Genomic DNA, 18,909 nt, shown 5'->3' with positions numbered 1-18,909 from the left:
TTTGCTGCCTTTTTTTTTTTTTTAAATTCTCAGAATTGTGACTAAGATGTGCCCTGCAGGTGATGCAGTTGGTTTTGCTCCTTTTTATAGGATGCAGATCAGACTAGGTACAGTATAAAATTACAGTAATGGTTGTTTTTAACCACCAGTTTGTTATAGATAACCTAATCTGTTTGCAGAGAATTACTTGAGAATATTTTCAGAGGGTTACTGGCAGATCATACTTGGCCCGAGATTAAATTTTGGAAAAAGCAAAATTTAATGGCAGAGGAGGTTTTTTGATTTTGTTTTGTTTTGCTGCTACAACAGGAGCAAACCATCCAAGGAAATATCTCTAAAGAAAATAAAGGAATAAATAAATAGAAAATTCTTACATCTAGCCCATGAATTTGAATGTTTCCTATTGATTGGAGGTCTCAAGTCACCAAAAAAAAGGACTTTGAGGCAGTTTTATTCTTTGCTTTTATGATTTAAATCACAGTAAAATTGTAAACATCTTTATTTTGCAACATTTGTAATTACCATGGTGAATAACATGTTTCTGCTAGCAGTGGCAGGAGATACCTTGAGGACTGATCTTACATGCTTTGATTATTCCGGTGACCCTTAATACTGAAAAAGACATTCTTCCAACAGTTGGCTACTATGAAATGTAGCCAGACTAGGCTAGTCCTGCCGTGCTGCTAAACAAAGTTTACAGTCAGTCCCAAGTCAATATTTAGGCACAGATGTATTTTAATACAACCCATGACTATTCATATGGAAAAATTTAATAAAAAAATCAAATCACATTGACTTGTTAGGTTACCTTCCAGTGAGTAAATGTATTTTATCAGAAGGGCTGTTGCCTTTAAGGGACAAATGAAGAAAGAAGGCAGAGAAAACTGCTTTTTTGGAAAATTCTGGTTTTGTGCCTTTAAAGGTGACATTTTTGGAAAGCACTGCAACTTCAGGTGGGAGGATTGGAGTTTGCAGAGTAAGTGGAATTTTTGTTTGGGTTTTGAGACCACCAGCTAGGACATCTATGTGGAAAGAAGTATATTTTATCTGTTGCAAATATTGGTTTGTATGACAAATATTTGCTTGATACAAAGATTTTAAATGTTGAAAATATGAGAAAATTGTGACGTGAGATGCAGGTTGAGTTTCAAGTAATTAATCCTTAGCTAATCCTGTCATTGCATGCTTGAAAAGAAATGTGGAAAGGAATTGGGCTACCTTGAAGCAAAAGGATTTCTCCTCAACTTTGGAGTTTTGTATTTGCATTGTGAATGAAGCCAGATAGAAGTGCAAAAAATAGTGATATTTGTAGCCGTAAATTTATGGGTGAATTAGCAGGCATCTAAAAGGAAAGAGTGACTTGAAAGCCTACAAAAATGCAGTACTATGATGCATCTAAAAAGTTGTGTTGACACTGGAAGAAAATGAAGAGAAAGAAACAGCTTCTGAGATGTCTGTGAGATGCAGGGAATCCCTGGTATGGGTTGAGATGTTAACTAGAACAGAGCCAACTTTCAGAAGATGAAAGTGAGAGAGATACCTGCAGTGTTGTATCAAAGAGGCTGCCGGCTGTGGCAGGGGGTGGGTGGTGTGCCTGTGTTTTCAGGGGTTTTGGATGTGAGGTGGAAGGTGTGACAGGAGCTGATCTCCTTTTACAAGTAACTATCCTCTCAATCTCTTTCTTCATCACAAAGATGCCTTGCAGGATTGCTGTCCTCATTGCACTGCATGATCCTGGCTTTTCTTTCAACTTTACCTCTGCTTAGTCCCTCCCCTGTTCTAGTCATTTAAATGAATTATAGACATGAAAAACTTTCGTCTAAGAGAAAATAATTTATTGCTTATTCAGCATATGGGCCTTGATTCCACTGAAGTCAGTGGAGAGATGCCCTGTGGCTTTGATGGAAATTGTGTCCAATTCACATAGGTGACAGGCATTTCCAGAGAGAGCCTGCTGTTGAGGAGCTTGCAGTCAGGATATTGTGATTGGTCACCAAGCAATAACAGAGGCAAAGGAAGAAAACCAAGGAAGTTTCTTATTACAGAGCAGGATAAATTCATACATTTTATCTTGCGTCAGGCCAGAAGCCCTTCCTCTGTCAGAAAGGTGGTGTCATTTCTACCAAATCTAGCAGAATTTCCACAAACCTGGAGTTGCCAGCTGCTGCCTGTGGAGAAACGTGCTTATCCCCCAGCCTAAGGAAGAGGATGTTGGATCTTACAGTGGTACACACACTTTTTCCCAGCTGCTCAGAACACCAAGGCAAAGTTGTACTTAGTTGGGCTGAACGGTGCAGACAAGCAAAGCATAAGAATGTGAGAAGTGCCCTTCCACATTGGAGCAGTGGTACTCTGGTCTCCACTGGTAGCAGGGGGATGTGCTCTTTAGTGTGAGCATGTGGACACAGCCACTTCCTCTGGCCTGTTGCTCTTAAAGCTCTATCAGCATCCACAACTGCTTCCTTAGGGTTGCGTGTTTGAAGATGCATCACTGCCCTCTCCCTTTGCAACCTGTCTGTGGAGCTGCTGTCTGCAGGTACTTCCAGTTGTTTTCTGAACCTGCTGATGAAGCCTGGTTTTAATTTGGCTGCTGCTGCAGGCCATGTCAGTGATCTGGAGAGACATCAGCGATGGCTTTGAGTCCTCCTGCCTGGATGTACCTGCCGGTACTGTGCTCAGCATCACAAAGGTACACTTTAGATTGTTTTACCTTGTGTTCATCTGCTCTGAAGCTCACCTGCCATCATACCTCCCTCTGTCTTGTCAGTAGTGAAAGAGGTTGGCTGTCAGATCATGCTGGGCTTTATTGTAGGCTGGTGAGTGGCATTCAGCCAGAGAGGAGGAGCTGACACAAAACCAAGGGTGAGCACAGTCATTCTGTGCTGACCAAATGGGATGGGTGCAAGAAGGAAGCTCAGCAGATGGTGGTACATGCCCCTTGCCTGAAAACTGCTTGCACAAGGGAGCTGTTGCTCTAAGTTATTCACACCTCCAGTACAGACAGCGTCACTTTGTGTCACTTTGAGTTGGTTTCATGGGAAAATTGTTGGAAGTAACAAACTTGAAAGCAGCAAGAAGTTGGCTCTCCATGTCAGGGTAGTTAAAATTACAAATGAGTTATTACTCTCAATCTCAGTGTAGCTGCTGATCAGATTGCACAGAGTGTGCACAGGATTTTTCTCTTACATCCCCATGCACCAGTTTGTTTGGGAAAGTCTGCTGTCTTGCCAGCCTCTCTCATCCTTTCTGCTTCTTTTAATACAGCAGGTTGCCTTGCAGTGATTCAAATGTGGTAGTACAGGTCTCAGTACTAGTCTGGCTTTGCAATCTGCCGTGCTGGGGACCTGTTACGACATGGTTTGATCTTGCCTATCAGGAAGAGACTAAGTTGCCTCGTTACCATGCTAACAGCCTGTAACTTCAGAGGGCTGTAGCATGGTGTCTGCAGTGTCACGTGGGCCCATCCTGCCTATGCAGACAGCAGATGGCTACAGCCTGAGAGAGGAAGACTCGTGTTATGACATGATCCCCTCCAAGAACAAAAGTCTGCAGGAAGGGCTCTGAAAGTGCTCACCTCTGACAATTTTCCTGGCAGAATAAAACTGAAATGTCCTACTTGAGTCGCCTGAAGACTTCCTTTATAGTCAGAGGGGTCCTAAAGCAGCTCAGCTGTTTGGTGGTGTGGGGAGGCAGGCATTTCTAAAGCTGCTGGACGAGCGCTGTTGCAGCACGTAGGGTGGGTAGGACTTGGGTGCAAGGTAGATGTTCTGAGCAGCCGGCGCCGGGCTGGTCAGAGTGGTTCGACCTGCCCCCAGCAGACAGAGCCCTGGGCCATGGTTGGATAACACAAAGCTCTTATTGGCAGTACTGGCTCGACCTGTTCCCAACTGTTCATCCCTGCAGCTGTGGCTGACCCAGCTGCCCAAAAAAATGAAAAGGGCAAGGGGAGGGACTGGTAGTCATGAGATCAGTTCCCGGATCTGGCTGGCAGTACAGCCCTAAAGGAGCACATGGATGCAGCTGAGGTGTGGAGCTAGCATCATCTTCTGGGAGGCACTGGGGATAGATGCTGTTGAAATTGGCTTTGTTGTCAGTGCTTTGTGTCTTGAAATAGCAGCTTTAGGCATCAAGGAGGGAGCCCAGATCCGATAGTGCCCACAGTTATAGTTACCACATGCACTTTATAGCACAGCTTAGCGTTTGTAACTGGCTTCACCAAGCGGTGGTTAATCTCAGTTCAGAATCATTCAACAGCTTTGGACTTGTGGTCTCCCTCGATTGTCCGAGAAAAAGGAGTTTCCAAATCCTTTGGAAGTAGAAGTAAAGTAAGAATTTGAAACCATGTCAAGTTTAAAATGAGGTGGTTTCTTTTGGTGGGTAAGTAGCATGCTCAGGGCTCACATGCGGAGTCCTTGTGAGAGCTGTCCTTGGAAGTGAGTGGTCATCTGGATTTCACTGTATGCCCAAAGGAAAGGGAATGAGGGGAGATGCTTGGATGGTGTTTGGTCAGCCGTAAATGAAGCAAAGCTTTAGGATGAGGTGTAAGACAGGAAGTGCAATTCAATAGAGTGTCACTGGGAACAAGTTTATAGAGGGTTTCTTTTGGTCTTGTTTTAAACCAAAACAAAAACAGGATGGTGGTTTAGAACAGGATTCAGAGATGAGGAGACTGTGTAAGTGATGGGGCTTGCTCATATCTTTGCTACATGGGGAGGAAGGGAATGGTCTGAAGTGCCTGAAGCAAAATGAGGGCATTTCCCCCAGCTCACAGCAGTCAGACCAGCAGAGAGCTGTCCCGGCAGAGAGGCATACAAGGCTTAATTAATTGCCCACTTTCGTCATGTTAAAGCAACCCTGCCTTTGTCTCCTTAGGGCTGTCTTAAGGCTCCCCTCTTGCAATAAAATACAGTTGACAGAGATGTAGGCTAGGAATGGGGTAAGGGATTATCTCTTACATAATGGAGAAAGAGAACTTAATAAGGAAAGATCCCTTTCGTAAAGAGACTTGCCCCTAATGTGAGAGGGTCGAACACAACTGCTCTGTGTTTGCTAGACAAATATTTACAAAGTATACTCAACAGTGAATTTTCTGATTAGCATTTAGCAGAACTCATCTTTGCTCTAGATATCTGCACACTGTGATCCCTCCAGAAATCATCTGAGCCCTGGGTATAGTGGGGGACTTTTTCCAAACTGTTCTAGCTGTCTGTACCTCTGAACTACATTTGTGGGTATTTCTTAGAGGCCAAAGGGCTTGAAATCGTGTTTTCAGTGTCAGGCAAAGTTTAACAGCTGCTCTAGAGCCAGAGCTCAGGGTAAAGCAGGAGTCATTTGCTGCTGGGGTTGGCCTGAGTGCTAGAGCTGTTGCATGAAGGTACTGAGGAGATGGTGTATAGCCTGCTGGCTGCATTGGCAGCTCTACATCAGACTGCCTTTCTGCTGAATGGTGCAATCCATCATAAGCTCATAGTGTGGGCTTTGCCCCTGCTACCTTAAATGCGGATTTCCCCATGGTAGGTGCAGTCAGAGCTAATCCTGAAAACTTTTCATCACGACTTCAGCTGCTCTGTTGAAGATACTGGGGAATCATAGTGTGTGTTAAAGACAGAAAGTGATTTTTTTCCCAGAATTGTTTTTCTTTTTCCCCAGACATATTCAGTTCCATTTACTGTAAATAGTCCTTTTCTAGCTTGAATATTTTCATTTCACAAGGCATGAAGACACAGTTGAAGCTCTCTCAACCCTGTGAGGGATGATTAAATAGTTAACTTGAGTGTTTGCAGGTGATGTAATGAAGGTGGCTGAATTTTATTATTTAGAATGTTTACAATAAAAATGGATGAAGATAACACCCAAAATTTTTCAAGTGGATTCTCTGGGTTTAAAAGATGTTCTCCAGTTCATGAGTGGAAGTGGATGCAGCATTGTGTGTGTGTGAGTCCAAAAAATCCCAAATTTACTAGAACTGCTACCACCTAGTGGTGGCTGCCTCTATTGTAAAATACAAAACAAGCTGGGGTTATTTCAGTTAATGTAGGGAAGATAGTAAATCATCAGCTCATCTGACTGATAATGCCAACTGCTTGTACCATATCCATTTCCAGTGGTGTGTTTGCTCCAATTTTGAGGATTATTTATGTGATGGGTTTTCTAACTCTTCTCTTGGGATGTTAGGAATATTTGTCAATAAACACTTGCTTTAGCACCAAAATGTTTTTCATTACCTCCTGTTTTGTCTACTAACTTTGTAGCGTCTCAAGCTCTAGTCTCTATTCCACCATAGTTCCAGGAAAAAATAAAACCATGTATAAAAAGAATCATGCCAGCAAGCTCCCCACCTTGATCTGTATCTCCTCTTTCATCTGAAATTGTTCACATTTGGCGTCCCTCTTCATAATTTGGTTTGCATATGTAGGGAAGCAATTCCCTCCTCTTTCTTGCCACCAATAAAAGATGAAGTGGATTCTTCTGACTGGGCCGACAAAAGACTGCTACTTGATTTGTAAATAGACTTCAGCAAAACAGTCTTGTCTTTCCACAGTTTGAAGGAAAAATGATTTTGGCTACATCTATATAGTGGTTTCTTTCATGCAAGCAGAAAAGTTTTTGGATTCTCAGATGGAGTCCTTGAGGTTTAGCTTATGAATACATCTCATGAGTTTTTTTTTTTTCCCAGGAGCTGATGAGGCAGCAGCTGAGTTACCAGTGGTTTTTTGTCACCTTCTTCCGTATGTCCTTACTTCCCTGCTCTTCTCCTCTTTCTCCCGTATCCTGCACATCTTTTTTGACTCGGGTGTCAGAATTGAGATCTTCAGATAGTGTCACCTTCTTCTCTTCATTTTGGGGGAGTGACACACTGGCTGCGCACGACAAGTTAATGTGTGCTGCTCCCATGGTTGCTGAAGAAGTGGCAGTGGGTGGGAGCCTTGAGAAGTGGATTTCTCTGCTCTTGTCCTCTTGATTCACCAAGTGTAAATTCTGTGGGATAACAAGTGGACTGGAAAGCATTTTACAGCCTCAGTAAGTGAAAAATGGGAAAGGGGCAAAAGAAACAGCAGGTCTTTCCTGTGCATCCTGTTTCTTTCACTGCCTGGAATCGAATGACTGCTCTGCAACATAAATCAGCCAAATTCTGGAGATGGGAATTATCCATGTGAGAGGAGCTCTGTCTTGTTGGAGGGATGTTTGTCCGGATTTGAAGGCTCAGTCAAAATCCTCCTCCTTGTGTAAGATAGAAGCCTGCTGGAGCTGTGTGGCCAGCAGGGTTTCTGTTGCTACAGTGGGCATGTAAGAAGGCAGAAAACAGTAGTGCAGACCAGGCCTAACCTCTGCTGGAGTGGATGAAGCAGCTGCCAGTGCAAGACTACCCTTGCAGCCATTTCTTGCACTGCAAGAGAAGTCTCACACTGGACCTGGCCAATTGTCTTCACAACCATTGTGTTTGCCACACACCTTCACAGCTTCTCTGCTGCTATTCTAGTTCATCGGAAGCAGAACTGGGCTGATTCTCACCCATCCCCAATAACCAGGATTTGTGCAAAGCAGCTCACTTTTTCACCGGCTGCAGAACCAACCGCACAGGTTGGAGACAACCACAGAGCAGCTCAGCTAGTCAGGAACTGCTGCTTTACCTGAGGTCCATGCATGAAGTTTCCTAAGGGGCCTGTGAAACTCCTTCTTGACAAGGAAAAGGGCAGGTGTGGTTTGTGCAGGGGAGGAGGAAGAGCGCTCCGCCAAGCACGTACATGTGTCAGCATATCCCTGGCTATGTCACTGCCTGAGCTTTGAATGTTCCTTCAGGGCTGCCGAGCCTAGAGGAGCTTCAGAAGATAAAGCCTCTGGACATTTGTGTTCCTAGGTTCTGGAGTGGCTTTGCCCTTTGTGAAGGCACATTGTTTAAACTTAGGGGTTTGTTTTTCTTGATGTTGACCTCATCTGTTTGCCTGTGCCAGTACATCACTTACCTGTGGACCACCTATCCCTTGAATGTTTTTCTCTTGTGCACCAGGAAATGTAGTTGTAGGCCACACATGCAAGAACAGAATAACAGCTTGGAAGAGGCCCAGGGCACAGAGGAGAGGAAAGAAGGAGATAGAATTCAAGTACAATTCACTGAAGAATGAGTATACTGAGAATATACTGAAGAATGACTGAGAAAAATAATATATTTTTCCAAATACTAGAAGCAAAAGAAGAAAAAGTTGTGGAAAAATTGGAAAATCATGAATGATATATGTCATTGAATGTTGAAGTTGGGACTTCTGTATTGAGAGACATAATGGTTTTGGCTTGCTTACCTTGAGTGCTACCCATGCATATTCTCCTCACTCACCTTGCTTCTTATGTTTCATGTTGAAAAACAGGAAGAAAATCTCCCTCTGCATGCACTGTTTTCTGTTTGGTCGATAAAGAGTTACAGAACATCTCTCTGGGTATGATTAAGAGGAGCTTTTTCCCATCTTGGTTTCCTTGTGCTCTTCTCTCATCTCCATACTAACAGAGCTCACGTGGTTTCCTGCCCCTCTCCCTAACGAACCCCCTCTGTGCTGTGCTGTGCTGGCAGCCTTTCTTCAGCCCAGCACACATCCATCCCATCAGGGGAGCATTTCCTGACCTCACGGGATGAGACAGGGCAGCCCATGTCTGCTTTCAGATGTCCCCATCCTCACATTCTGTGGCCTCACACGCAGATTAGGGCTTGCTTGCGTGTTCTAACGGGCAGATAATTAGATGAGCAATGAACTTTGTGTAATCCACTGTCTCTGTAAACAGATCTGTTCTGATTAAAAGGTGAGATTACTTTTTGTGATAGGTCACTTCTCCCCCTTAAACTCCCCCAAGAAAAAGTGTACCAAGAATTGCACACTATTAAGTGATCATTTGCTATCCCCAGAAACACTGCTTCACTTTGACATTTGTTTAGTGGCCATTTGTTATTACTGTTGAGAGGAGATGGGCCCAGTGCAAATCATCTTTCAAGACTACATTCAAACTAATAAGTGCCTGAGAACCATCTTCTTATCTTCTGTTTTTACTCCTTGCTTAGGGAAAAAGCCTGTAATAGAAAATCTGGGCAGTTTGGAGACATGTTGTGCTGTGCCAAACAGAGAACTTGCACTGCTCTCCTAGAGTTTCTAAATCTCTGGAGTTACTCAGCAGCTATAGTTCTTGCAGATGAATGTTGAAATGCCGGCTGGGTTGTGGGCTCCCTTTGCTGCTTGCTGTCAATAAGCAGGAGGCGGGGTGCAGGACTGAAAGGAAAGTTTCAGCTTTCAGAGAGCACCACTTTGCGAACTTTGTGTCCTGGAACAATTCCTGGGAAGTGGCACTGGGGATGCAGTTACATCAGCTGCAGCTTTGGCCTCCAGAGCCTGACCAGTTTATTTCCTATTTACTAATGCACTGTTTGTGTGGAGCTTGGAAGGAGTACAGCTCCACCCCTCTGTTCTCCTTAAGCACCTTACCTGTTTCAGTTTTTTGGACATATGTTACATCTTCAGCAATATTAATGCTGCAGACAGGTAAATAAACAGAGGACACCATTAAGGACCACATCTTAGGTAATTTTTGTCTTCTTGTGAGGTAACTGTGAAACAGCAAAGCCTGTTACTCTCCCTTGGCTTTATGCTTTGATTCCAAGTGACATATCAGAGACTCAGGTGTGGACAAACTTACACATCTTCCACTTTCATGCTGCATACTCAATGTTTTAAGCTAACTTTTGTGCTACTGTCTGCACTAAGTATTCACATTTAGTTGTACCAGGTGGTTGCATGAGGCCTTTGCATTTCCTTGGAAAAACATTTCTTGCTACACAAAAATTAGTTTGATAAATATGCGAGTTGCATATTATTTCAATTTGTGTTCATGTTTTTCATACACAAGTTTATTAGTAATACATCCATGTGTCTCTGGAATGGTCTGTTTCTGATAATGACTTCAGCCCTTCTTCAGTGTGTCAGCATAATGTGTTCTCTGGTTAAAAGTGATTATATTAAAAACTATTGCAGGAAGCTGCTGAGTTTGTGAGTCTGTTTTGGAAAAGAAAGCATTTTGTGAAAGAGTTTGTATCATCTTGTTGATTGGGTTCTGTAGTATTTTAATCTCTTTTCAGCTGTAAGTTGCTGGCCTAGGTCACAGACAAGAGAAACAGATATTGGGATGCTTGATCAGAAGCAGTGCTCCTGGGTCCATGTGCAGGCTCACTGCTGGCACTTGGGAATCCCACTGAAAGTTTCTCTGTGTTTCCTTGCAGAGAGCCAGGCGGATGCAGAGGCACTAGCTACAGGAAACAAAGCCTTGAACCTGAGCTATGGGGAGAAGGAGCAGTCAGAGGAAATGACAGAGCTGCCAGAGAGTGAGCGCAGCCCCAAGGAGGAGCAGAAGGCCGATTCCCTTCTGGCAGAAGAGGATGCTGAAGAAAAAGTGGATGGATATGAAGAGGGCCCTGAGGAAGATTCTGTAAGTAACAAAAGTCTTGACCTCAATTTTGCCAGCAAATTAATGGACTTCAAGCTGGCAGAGAGTGACCAGAGTGCAGGCAGCAGTTCTCAGACTGAAAGGAAACATGCCTGTGAGATTTGTGGCAAAACCTTCAAGTTTGCTGGCACTCTTAGCCGTCACAAAAAGGCCCACATTCGTGAGGACAGAAAGGATGAAAGGAGCAGTGAGGATGAAAGCAAAAGCATTCAGGATGATGCAGGAGCTCCCTCGATGCATGACTCTGGTCTTGAGCAGGAAGAGTCTCCGTTGGACTTGAAGGTAGTGGAGTCTCCTGTGGACTTTGAGGCAACAGGAAAGGAGAATGAAGAGAGCGAAAGCATCTCTGAGGGGGAAGGCACAGAGAGAAAGTCCACTGAGAAGAGCAGTGATGACAAACCAAAGACTGATGGGGCTAAGAGTACTGCAAAAGCAGACAAAAGAAAGAAAGTCTGTACTGTGTGCAACAAGCGTTTCTGGTCTCTGCAAGATCTGACGCGACATATGCGGTCTCATACAGGTAAGAGGAGGCTTGAGGGCAGAACAGACCATGAGGTGTCCCACCAGACTGAGGTGTCTGCTCTGGAGGTGCACAGTTGCTGCTGGCAGTTGAGGTTGGAGACACTGCTTTTAGTCCTAAAGGTATCTGCAAGGTGTCTTCTCTGCCCCAGTCCCCCATGCTGCATAAAAGGCCTAGAGAGGGAGCAAGAATTGAAGCCACTGCCTTATTTTCAGCTCCCAGACTATTTTCCCCATGATTGCTTGCAGAGTTCAGAGGTGAGGGCAAGTGTGGAGATCCCTGGGCAGCTTCTGACTCCCTTCTTGCCATGTGTGTGAGGCTTTACTTCTTCCCAATATTTTGAGAAGCAGTGGAGAAATTGTATCATGAGACTTCACCTCTGAGTCAAAGTTTAGAGAGAGAGGAGAGAAAGAGTCTGGTTTTGTCTGATGTTCTGAGCCTAATATGGCTACCATGCTGGTGATGTTTGTGACCTGCTGCTTGGGTGGAAGGCAGAGATCCAGTGGTCACTTGGGTAGGGAAGGTGGAACACAGGTAGTGAAACACTTGCCCAGTGACTTGACTGGGCAGTGGGATTGCTTTGTGTGATAGGCAGATTGCAGCAGTGCCTTGCAAATGAGATGAAGGCATGAACCAGCTCAAAGGTGAATTAATCATTCATCCTTATTATGTATTTTACCTGCCAGCAAGCTGCTCTGACGTGGGAAAACTGCTCCATTTTGACATTTTGTGTCTTTTGAGGGTTCTCTCTGCTGAAGACAAGATCTTTGCCATTGACAAAATATTTGTGTTGTAATTGACAGTGGTTTTTAGAAAACTACTCCAAAGACTAATGCCTGAATAGCTTCAACCCTTCTAAAACATAAATATTCACCTATTGAGCACAAAACTGACCTGTTTTCTTCTGTCACTGAGCCACAAGTGAAACACGACAGGTCCCTTTTTAGAGCCTATTTTCATACAAGTGCAGAAGCTTCAGGGAAATGCTGATATCCAAAGTACTGAGCTTTTCCCCCAAACCATGTGTGCCCATGGACATTTCCATACTCTCTGTTTTAATTGTTTTCATTGGCTACTGGGTTATTGTGGGCTTTGTCGGTATGTTTTTTTCCTGTTTGTTTCTCTTTCTTATTTGGTACTTGAAGGATGTTTTAACATAGAATAGGTGTGGAACAGGAACCTGGCACAGTGCTTTCTTCAAATTCATAAATGTAACTATGACCTACCCCCACTATCAGATCAACGTATTTTCAGCTGAGGATTTTGCACCAATGCTGTGGGTTGACTCTTCTCCTTGTCTCCTTCCCACTTGTTCAACTATATTGCCAAAATACTGTCAGGTTGCACATTCCTTATATTTCAGTTTTAATGTGTGAGGTTTATTAAAGATACCTGTAGAGTTTTGGGATTTGTTTACTCAGGAGAGAAACATTTGGGACAGACTGAAGTGTGCAGGAAACCTCTGCCTGCTTACCGCGTGTCTCAGTCTGATGCTCATTGGCACAACATGGTGTCTTGATGGAACTGAAGCGCTGAAAAGTCTTTAAGAGGCACACTTGGAAAGGGAGGACAGGTTGGGGTGGGACCTTTGTTTCTTCAGGGCAGAGAGCACCTTGGGGCAGTGTGCGTGGTTTGTATTTTGGGAGAATTCTGTCTGTGGGGCTGTGGTTGCTTTGTTTTCCAATGAGTTCTTGCTGAGGAAAGTGTTCTGTCTCTCCACATGTGTCTGGGGCTGACCTGCATCAGGGAGCCCACGTGGTGGGCTGATTTCATAAAGGCTTTTGAGTTCCAGAGATCGACTGTAGACTTTCTCCAGAAAAGCTGCTGACTAAATTAGGCAGGATGCTGGTGAGCACCTGGTGCTTACGGCCTTCCTCCCTCCTCAGTGCAGGGCCTCGCCAAGCTCATAGACACTTAGTTCAATGCTCCATTTGTGCCATGGGCATCTACCTGTATTCCTGCTTGCACTCCATCAGCTAGTTTGCTAGTACAGAAGCAAATAATCTGCATAAACATGATGTTCAATTTGTGAATTCCCAAAGTGCAGAGTGTTTCATGCTGCTTGAAACAAGAGGGAGGAGCATGTGTGACCCCACAGCTGACTTTGTGTTGTCATTCTCTTCCAGGTGAGCGACCTTACAAGTGTCAAACCTGCGAACGGACCTTCACTCTGAAGCACAGCCTGGTCCGTCACCAGCGCATCCACCAGAAAGTGAGAAATGCCCGAAACCACGGGAAGGAGAGCGACAAGGAGGAGACGCAGTCGCGGTGCGGAGAAGACAGCGAGAACGAGTCCAGCCACAGCGGCGCCAACCCCATCTCCGAGAGCGAGTGCGACTCCGCGGGGGCCGTCGGCAGCCACTCGTCCCTGGCGGGGAGCCGGAGCGAGCCCCTGGCCGGCACGGTCACGGACTCGCCCTGCGGAGAGGAGAGCGGCGGCTCCTGCCTCGCCGAGCCCGCCAAGAAACACGCGGCAAAGGACCAGGAACCGCGGGGCAGCTCCGAGCACGAGGGGCCCTCGGGTTTCATCCAGGACTTGCTGGAGATGCACAACGCTCCGTCTCCCATGAATCACATCCTGGCCTCTGCCGACAGCGCGCCTCAGCTCTTGGGGGTGGAATGACTTGCTTGGAGGTTGGACCCCTCTCAGCAGGCAAACTGAAGCCAGCAGAGCAAGGTTTCTGGAGGCTGTTTTTGGAAGAGCGACCTTACAGCTACGGGGAAGAGTATGGCAGACTGGACGTGGTGCCATATGCCTTTCAGTATAATAATGCAAGAGACTACAGTATATACTGATTTGAGTGCCTTACTACTTTATTAGATCTTTTGGTATTATAGATTTTTTTCAAAAATGATTTTAATATTTTAAAGAATTATTTGGAGAGGACCCTTTTTCATTTAAGCATTAATGTTACCTTTTGTATTGGTGTGTGTGAGCTTGTTCTTGTATATCTGTGATAGTCGCTGTGTTTGTTCTCTGAGCTGGAATGGGGCAGTGGGGTGGGAGGCCCTTGGATACCATAGCCAATAACTGGAAGAAAAATGATGTGAATTTCATATGAAATAGTCCGAGGAGATGCAGAGGAGACGTTGATTTATTGTTTTTTTTCTCAGTAGATGTTCTTGCATTTGCCACATGGTGGAGCATTAAGCCTGTTCCAGGCACGAACAACGTGGCAGTTGAAGGTGTTCAAAGTGGTTCAAGCCAAAAGCAGGAAACACAAATTAATTTCAACCTCATGCTTGTTTCCACTTTTCAGCATTAGAAGTGGTCTTCTAAATCCTAGGGGTTTTTTCTGGCCGTCACGGACTGAGCGTGTATACAGAGAAGAGTTACATAGCAACGTAACCTATGGAAATTATGCACCCGCTGTTACATATGTTTGATTTGCTTCAGTATATTATTATTATTATTATTTTATTATTATTTTATAAATCCATCAGTTCGCTTGTCTCTGCAGTCAGCAGAAGCCAATGGGCAATATTTGCCCACGGAGATGCGTAGCGCAGCTTGGATCCCGTCTCGGAGTGTTCTTGACTCATCAGCTTTCACCAGCTCCTCCTCCTCCTCCTCCTCCTCCTGTTGTTGTTGCAGCTCTTCTACTGTACTTTACATGAACCCCTTCCTCCGACCGGAGCGTCCCGTGGAGGCCAGCGAGGTACCGTGCCCGTGCGGGCGCATCTCCCTCCTTCCTTCCTTTCCTCCTTCCCTCCCTCCCTCCTCCCTGGCGGTGGGCACGGGCGGCAGCGGAGCCCCGGCTGCGGGAGAGGGGCACCGCCAGTGCCGCAGTGACCTCGCTGCCCTCCCCTCGGCGACGGTCACTCACTCACAGAGCAAAGTTATCCCGTCTTCCAGTGGAAAGCAAGAGAGAAATGCGAGCCTTACCCTCGTCTTGCTTCTGTCGTGTTCTAAGAGCAAGAAAATACTACTGGTGATGAAACTACAGATATACGACATGTTAAAAATAAATAAAATTAATTTAAAAGAAAAAAAAAAGAAATAAATTCTTCCTGAGATTTTGGGGTTGATGCTTGAAGACTTGAGGTGTGTGTCTAAATTTCATATCAGTAATTTAACCCCTTTAATGCTGGCAGCTGGAATTTCTCCATATGGCTCCTGTTGCCGGCAACAGGTGACAGACACTCCAGCCTCCAATATTGAAGGGGTTAAACGAAATGTATCCTACTGTAGCTGCGCATTTTTAGGAGTGCCCAGCATTTGTGTTGTTCTTGTCGTTGTTGTCGTTATTGTTGTTTGTTAAATGTCCTTCAGTCATGACCTCTGGGACAGACAGAGCCATAATAGCATTGCCGGAGCCTCACTGTGCTATTCCACCACTGCAGCCCCCAGCCCAGCCCGCACTGTGACCCTCCCTCCTTCCCACCACAGAACTGCTTTTCCTGCTCTCACCAGACATGGAGGAAGTGGGCCTCGGACCCAGTCTATATTATATAATATATATATATCTATATATATCTATATATTAAAAATTCTCTGAAAAATTTCTGGAGACTGAAATCTCACTGTCCAGAATTCAAAGGAAGAGAAACGTTCTTGAGTAATATTCTTGCAAATAGAATAAGAAAAAAATGGTTGAGGTATATGTGATTTCTATTTTTTTTTTTGTGTTTTGTTTTTTTTTTTTAATTTTTAAATAGGGATGTTTGAACCAGTTCAGAAACGAAGCTAACGCCAGATATAGATAAATCAATCACAACCAATGATTCATTTGAAACTCTACCCAGGTGCATTCTACTTAATTAAAACCAGTTCACGCATCCCTTAAATTGTTATTGCTATTATAATTATAATAATAATTATTATTATTATTTTGGGTAATTTTTTGTTTTTGTAATTTTTTTGTTTGTTTATTTTGGGGTTGTTGTTTTGTTGTTTTGTTTTGGGTTTTTTTTTTTTTTTTTTGCAGCTCTCCACACTAAACTGCGCAATACTGTGGGGGAGAAGCCATTACTAAACTATATGCTGCAGAACAATGTAGCAAGTAATTAATTCCCAGCAGCCTGCCGGGACATCTGCTAGCAATAATCACTATTGATTTAAAGCTTTATTTAGCCTTTATCTATATCCTAGTAGAGTATAAGGTCTTGCCACATTTTATTGACATTTTTATTAGTTGAGTTTGACTGAGAACTGTTGCTGTTGTTGGGGTTTTTTTTTGTTTCCCTTCCTCCCCCAATATTAAACTGTGAAATTTATAATGTGTTTAAACTATGGGTGAATCTTAGGCTTTAGTTTGCATGTTCAGCTAATTTGTCTCTATACGATTTTCGTTTGAATCTTTTTATTTTTTTCCTCTCTCAGGGCTTTTACAAAAAACAAAAAAACAAAAACAAAACAAAAAGAAAACAAAAAAAAAGATCTTCTAAAATTCTTTTGCCTGAGTTGCAATGGACTTAACATGGAGATAATTCAATCACTACATTAAGCACTTGACTGTGAAAGCGCAAAAAAAATAAAGGAAAACGAAAAAAAAAGAGAGAACCTTGTTTGAGGCTGTTGTGAAATAACTTTAGTGGGCTATGTGACAGTCTGATTCCATTTTCAGAATGATTCATCCTCTCTTTCCTCTCTGTGTGTCTCCTTTCTCTCTCTTCTCTCTCCACGAAGGAAGTTTAATCCTAGTGATTTCATCCCATGCAGGAAACAGTAATAAATGTGTAGAATTCATATTTTTCTAAAGGGAACTTAAACTGCTGCTACGAATTGTGTACAAGACTGGTTTATGCCACATGAACAGAGAATCACACATAGTTTTGGTACTTTTATTCCTCTTTTTTTCAGTTGTACAGTACTTCCAAATTCAAAATAAAAAGTAAAACTTGTTCTGTATCAAACCATCTAAGCAATAAAATGTTATATTTAAAAATTATAGGTTATTGAATGGGCGTGGCGCTTCTTGTGGGTTTGTGGTGATGTTCTCTGCCTTAGCTCTGCTGGAGGACGACGTGCAAGCCAGAGTTTGTCTGTGCCAATGGATCACTGTTTCTCTTCCTTGGGTTGATCTGAATTTGGGCTGGAGATGTTTGCAGCACTCTGAAAACTCGTGTTCATTTTGAGCACTGTTTTCTGGTAGCCAGGCCCCTTTGAAATGCTGCTTGTCTCCCGGTGCAGTTCCTCAACGCAGCGACTGAAGACAGCAGAAAATGCTGATTTTCCTGCATGGGCAGGGTCAGGATTCTTTTTCAATTAATGGTAGCCCCATGGTCACATAGGTGAGCATCCTCTCAGCATGTAGTGCACCAGTCACTATTTTATAAATTAGGTAGGTTTCTGCTACCACAGTTTCCTTCTTGCATAAATGTTTATGGCCGCAAATTCTTCAGGATACATTCAAAAGCCATATGCATGTGTCATTAACAGAGACAAATCCTTTGGTTTAGCTTGTCAGAGCTGCCTTAGCTGCATTTTATGTGCTTTCCTATAAAAAAACCCCATTTCACAGGACAGTGAGCCAAAGAATCATCTGAGTTGTGCATCCAGCTCTCGAGGCCAGGGAATTGCAGCGAAGCAAAGCATCCACATCTTCCTAAGTCCTGCTGCGGTGGTGCTTTCTGGCAGAGAAGTGAACCAGGTTCAGAATGAGAGACAGACTGGGGGGCTGAGCTGCTGCTGCTTTCCTCCCTCAGACCTCCTGCACCTTCCCCATGGAGGTCAGAATGCCCCACAGCACTTGGTCTGCTGAGGACCTTGGTCCCTCACCCGCAGGGAGGGACAGAAGCATTCAGCCAGCTCAGCCCCAAACCAAGGATATCTGATGAAGTGGAGTTCTGAAAGCTCTCTGGGTGAGCTCATTGGGTGGAAACATCATTTCTGAGGGTGGAAAGCTCCCCTCAGAATAATAATTTTCCCTCTCCCACCCACTGACCTGAATCGCCTCTCCTCTCGTGAGACTGATGGGAAGCTCGCGTCCAAGTGGCCCGGGGACCTGTCAGGAGGTGTAAAATCAAATGGGATGAGTTTATGTGGCTAGGAAGTGCTGGTGACTAATAACTTACAAAACAGATGACTTAGAAAGCACTTGGTTCTTGGTTTTTGGCCATGGAAGAGTATAATTGCAGCCCTTTTCTCCTTCTACCTCAGTTTGACAGTGACTATTGCCGAGTTGGGAATTCCCCTGCTCTTCCTGTCTTGGACAGGGTAACACCCTGCAGACCAGCTGAACTGTGCTCCTTGTTGGCATTTCCCTTTCCCTCTTCCTGCCTCCACTCCTTCCCACACCAGCACCCATGGCAGGGATAGCTGCAGCTGGCCTGAAACACCAGGTTAGCAGAGGTGGGGAGGTATCTCCATGTGCCTCCTCCAACTTGCTGCTTCCTCACCTCATTCCCTAAAGCTTTTTTTCCCACCCTGGCAAGAGTGAAGCTGGACTTAATTCCTGACATGGAGGGGGAGAGTGGCACAGCCCCTCTTTGAGGCACTGCTGTGCTTCAGGTGTGGAGGCCACGTGCTGGCCCAGAGCATTAAAGCTTGGGGATGACCCAAGTCTTCTGCCACCACAGGGATGCCTTGGCAGCAAGGGGCACCAGGAAGGTGGGTTTTTTCCTGCAGTGTGGAGAGTGAAGCTGTGGGGATGGGCAGGAGATAGCAGAATTGGGTGAAAACTGCCCCAAAACAGAACGTGAAGCCTGGTTGGAGCATCTTTTCTTTTTTTTTGTTTTCTGCTACTGAAATGCAAACAAGTAAAGAGAAAGGAATAAAGTTACTTGCTTTTCATTATGCAGCTGTCTCAAAGCAGCCAGCATTTGTGAGATGGGAGGGCTGTACACCTACACGAAGATCTTCAGAAAGTGAGTGCAATGAGAAGTGATTTGCTGTTTACACTTAACAGTGTTTTGGCCTGTTCTGTTGGAAAAACCCTTTCTCAAACAAAATGAGTCACAATTCAACT

General features: G+C 44.4%; 1 protein-coding gene across 7 annotated transcripts in view; it reads left to right on the top strand.

Annotated features, from left to right (window-relative positions):
• The window catches only part of RREB1 (ras responsive element binding protein 1), a 122,782-nt gene extending 105,984 nt beyond the window's left edge, over positions 1–16,798 (top strand). For all 7 annotated transcript variants that reach the window (XM_064705315.1, XM_064705317.1, XM_064705316.1 and 4 more), the window contains 2 exons: positions 10,256–10,999; positions 13,126–16,798. In XM_064705315.1, the coding sequence (XP_064561385.1) occupies positions 10,256–10,999; positions 13,126–13,622 (1,241 nt within the window). In that variant the 3' untranslated portion in view covers positions 13,623–16,798. The remainder of the gene's footprint in view (positions 1–10,255; positions 11,000–13,125) is intronic.
• The last annotated feature ends 2,111 nt before the right edge of the window (positions 16,799–18,909 follow it).

This window comes from Zonotrichia leucophrys, chromosome 2 (genome assembly GCF_028769735.1).
Source record: "Zonotrichia leucophrys gambelii isolate GWCS_2022_RI chromosome 2, RI_Zleu_2.0, whole genome shotgun sequence".
NCBI lineage: Eukaryota > Metazoa > Chordata > Aves > Passeriformes > Passerellidae > Zonotrichia > Zonotrichia leucophrys.
Note: the sequence above shows the minus strand (reverse complement) of the source record. Positions and strands in the feature narration are given on the sequence as shown.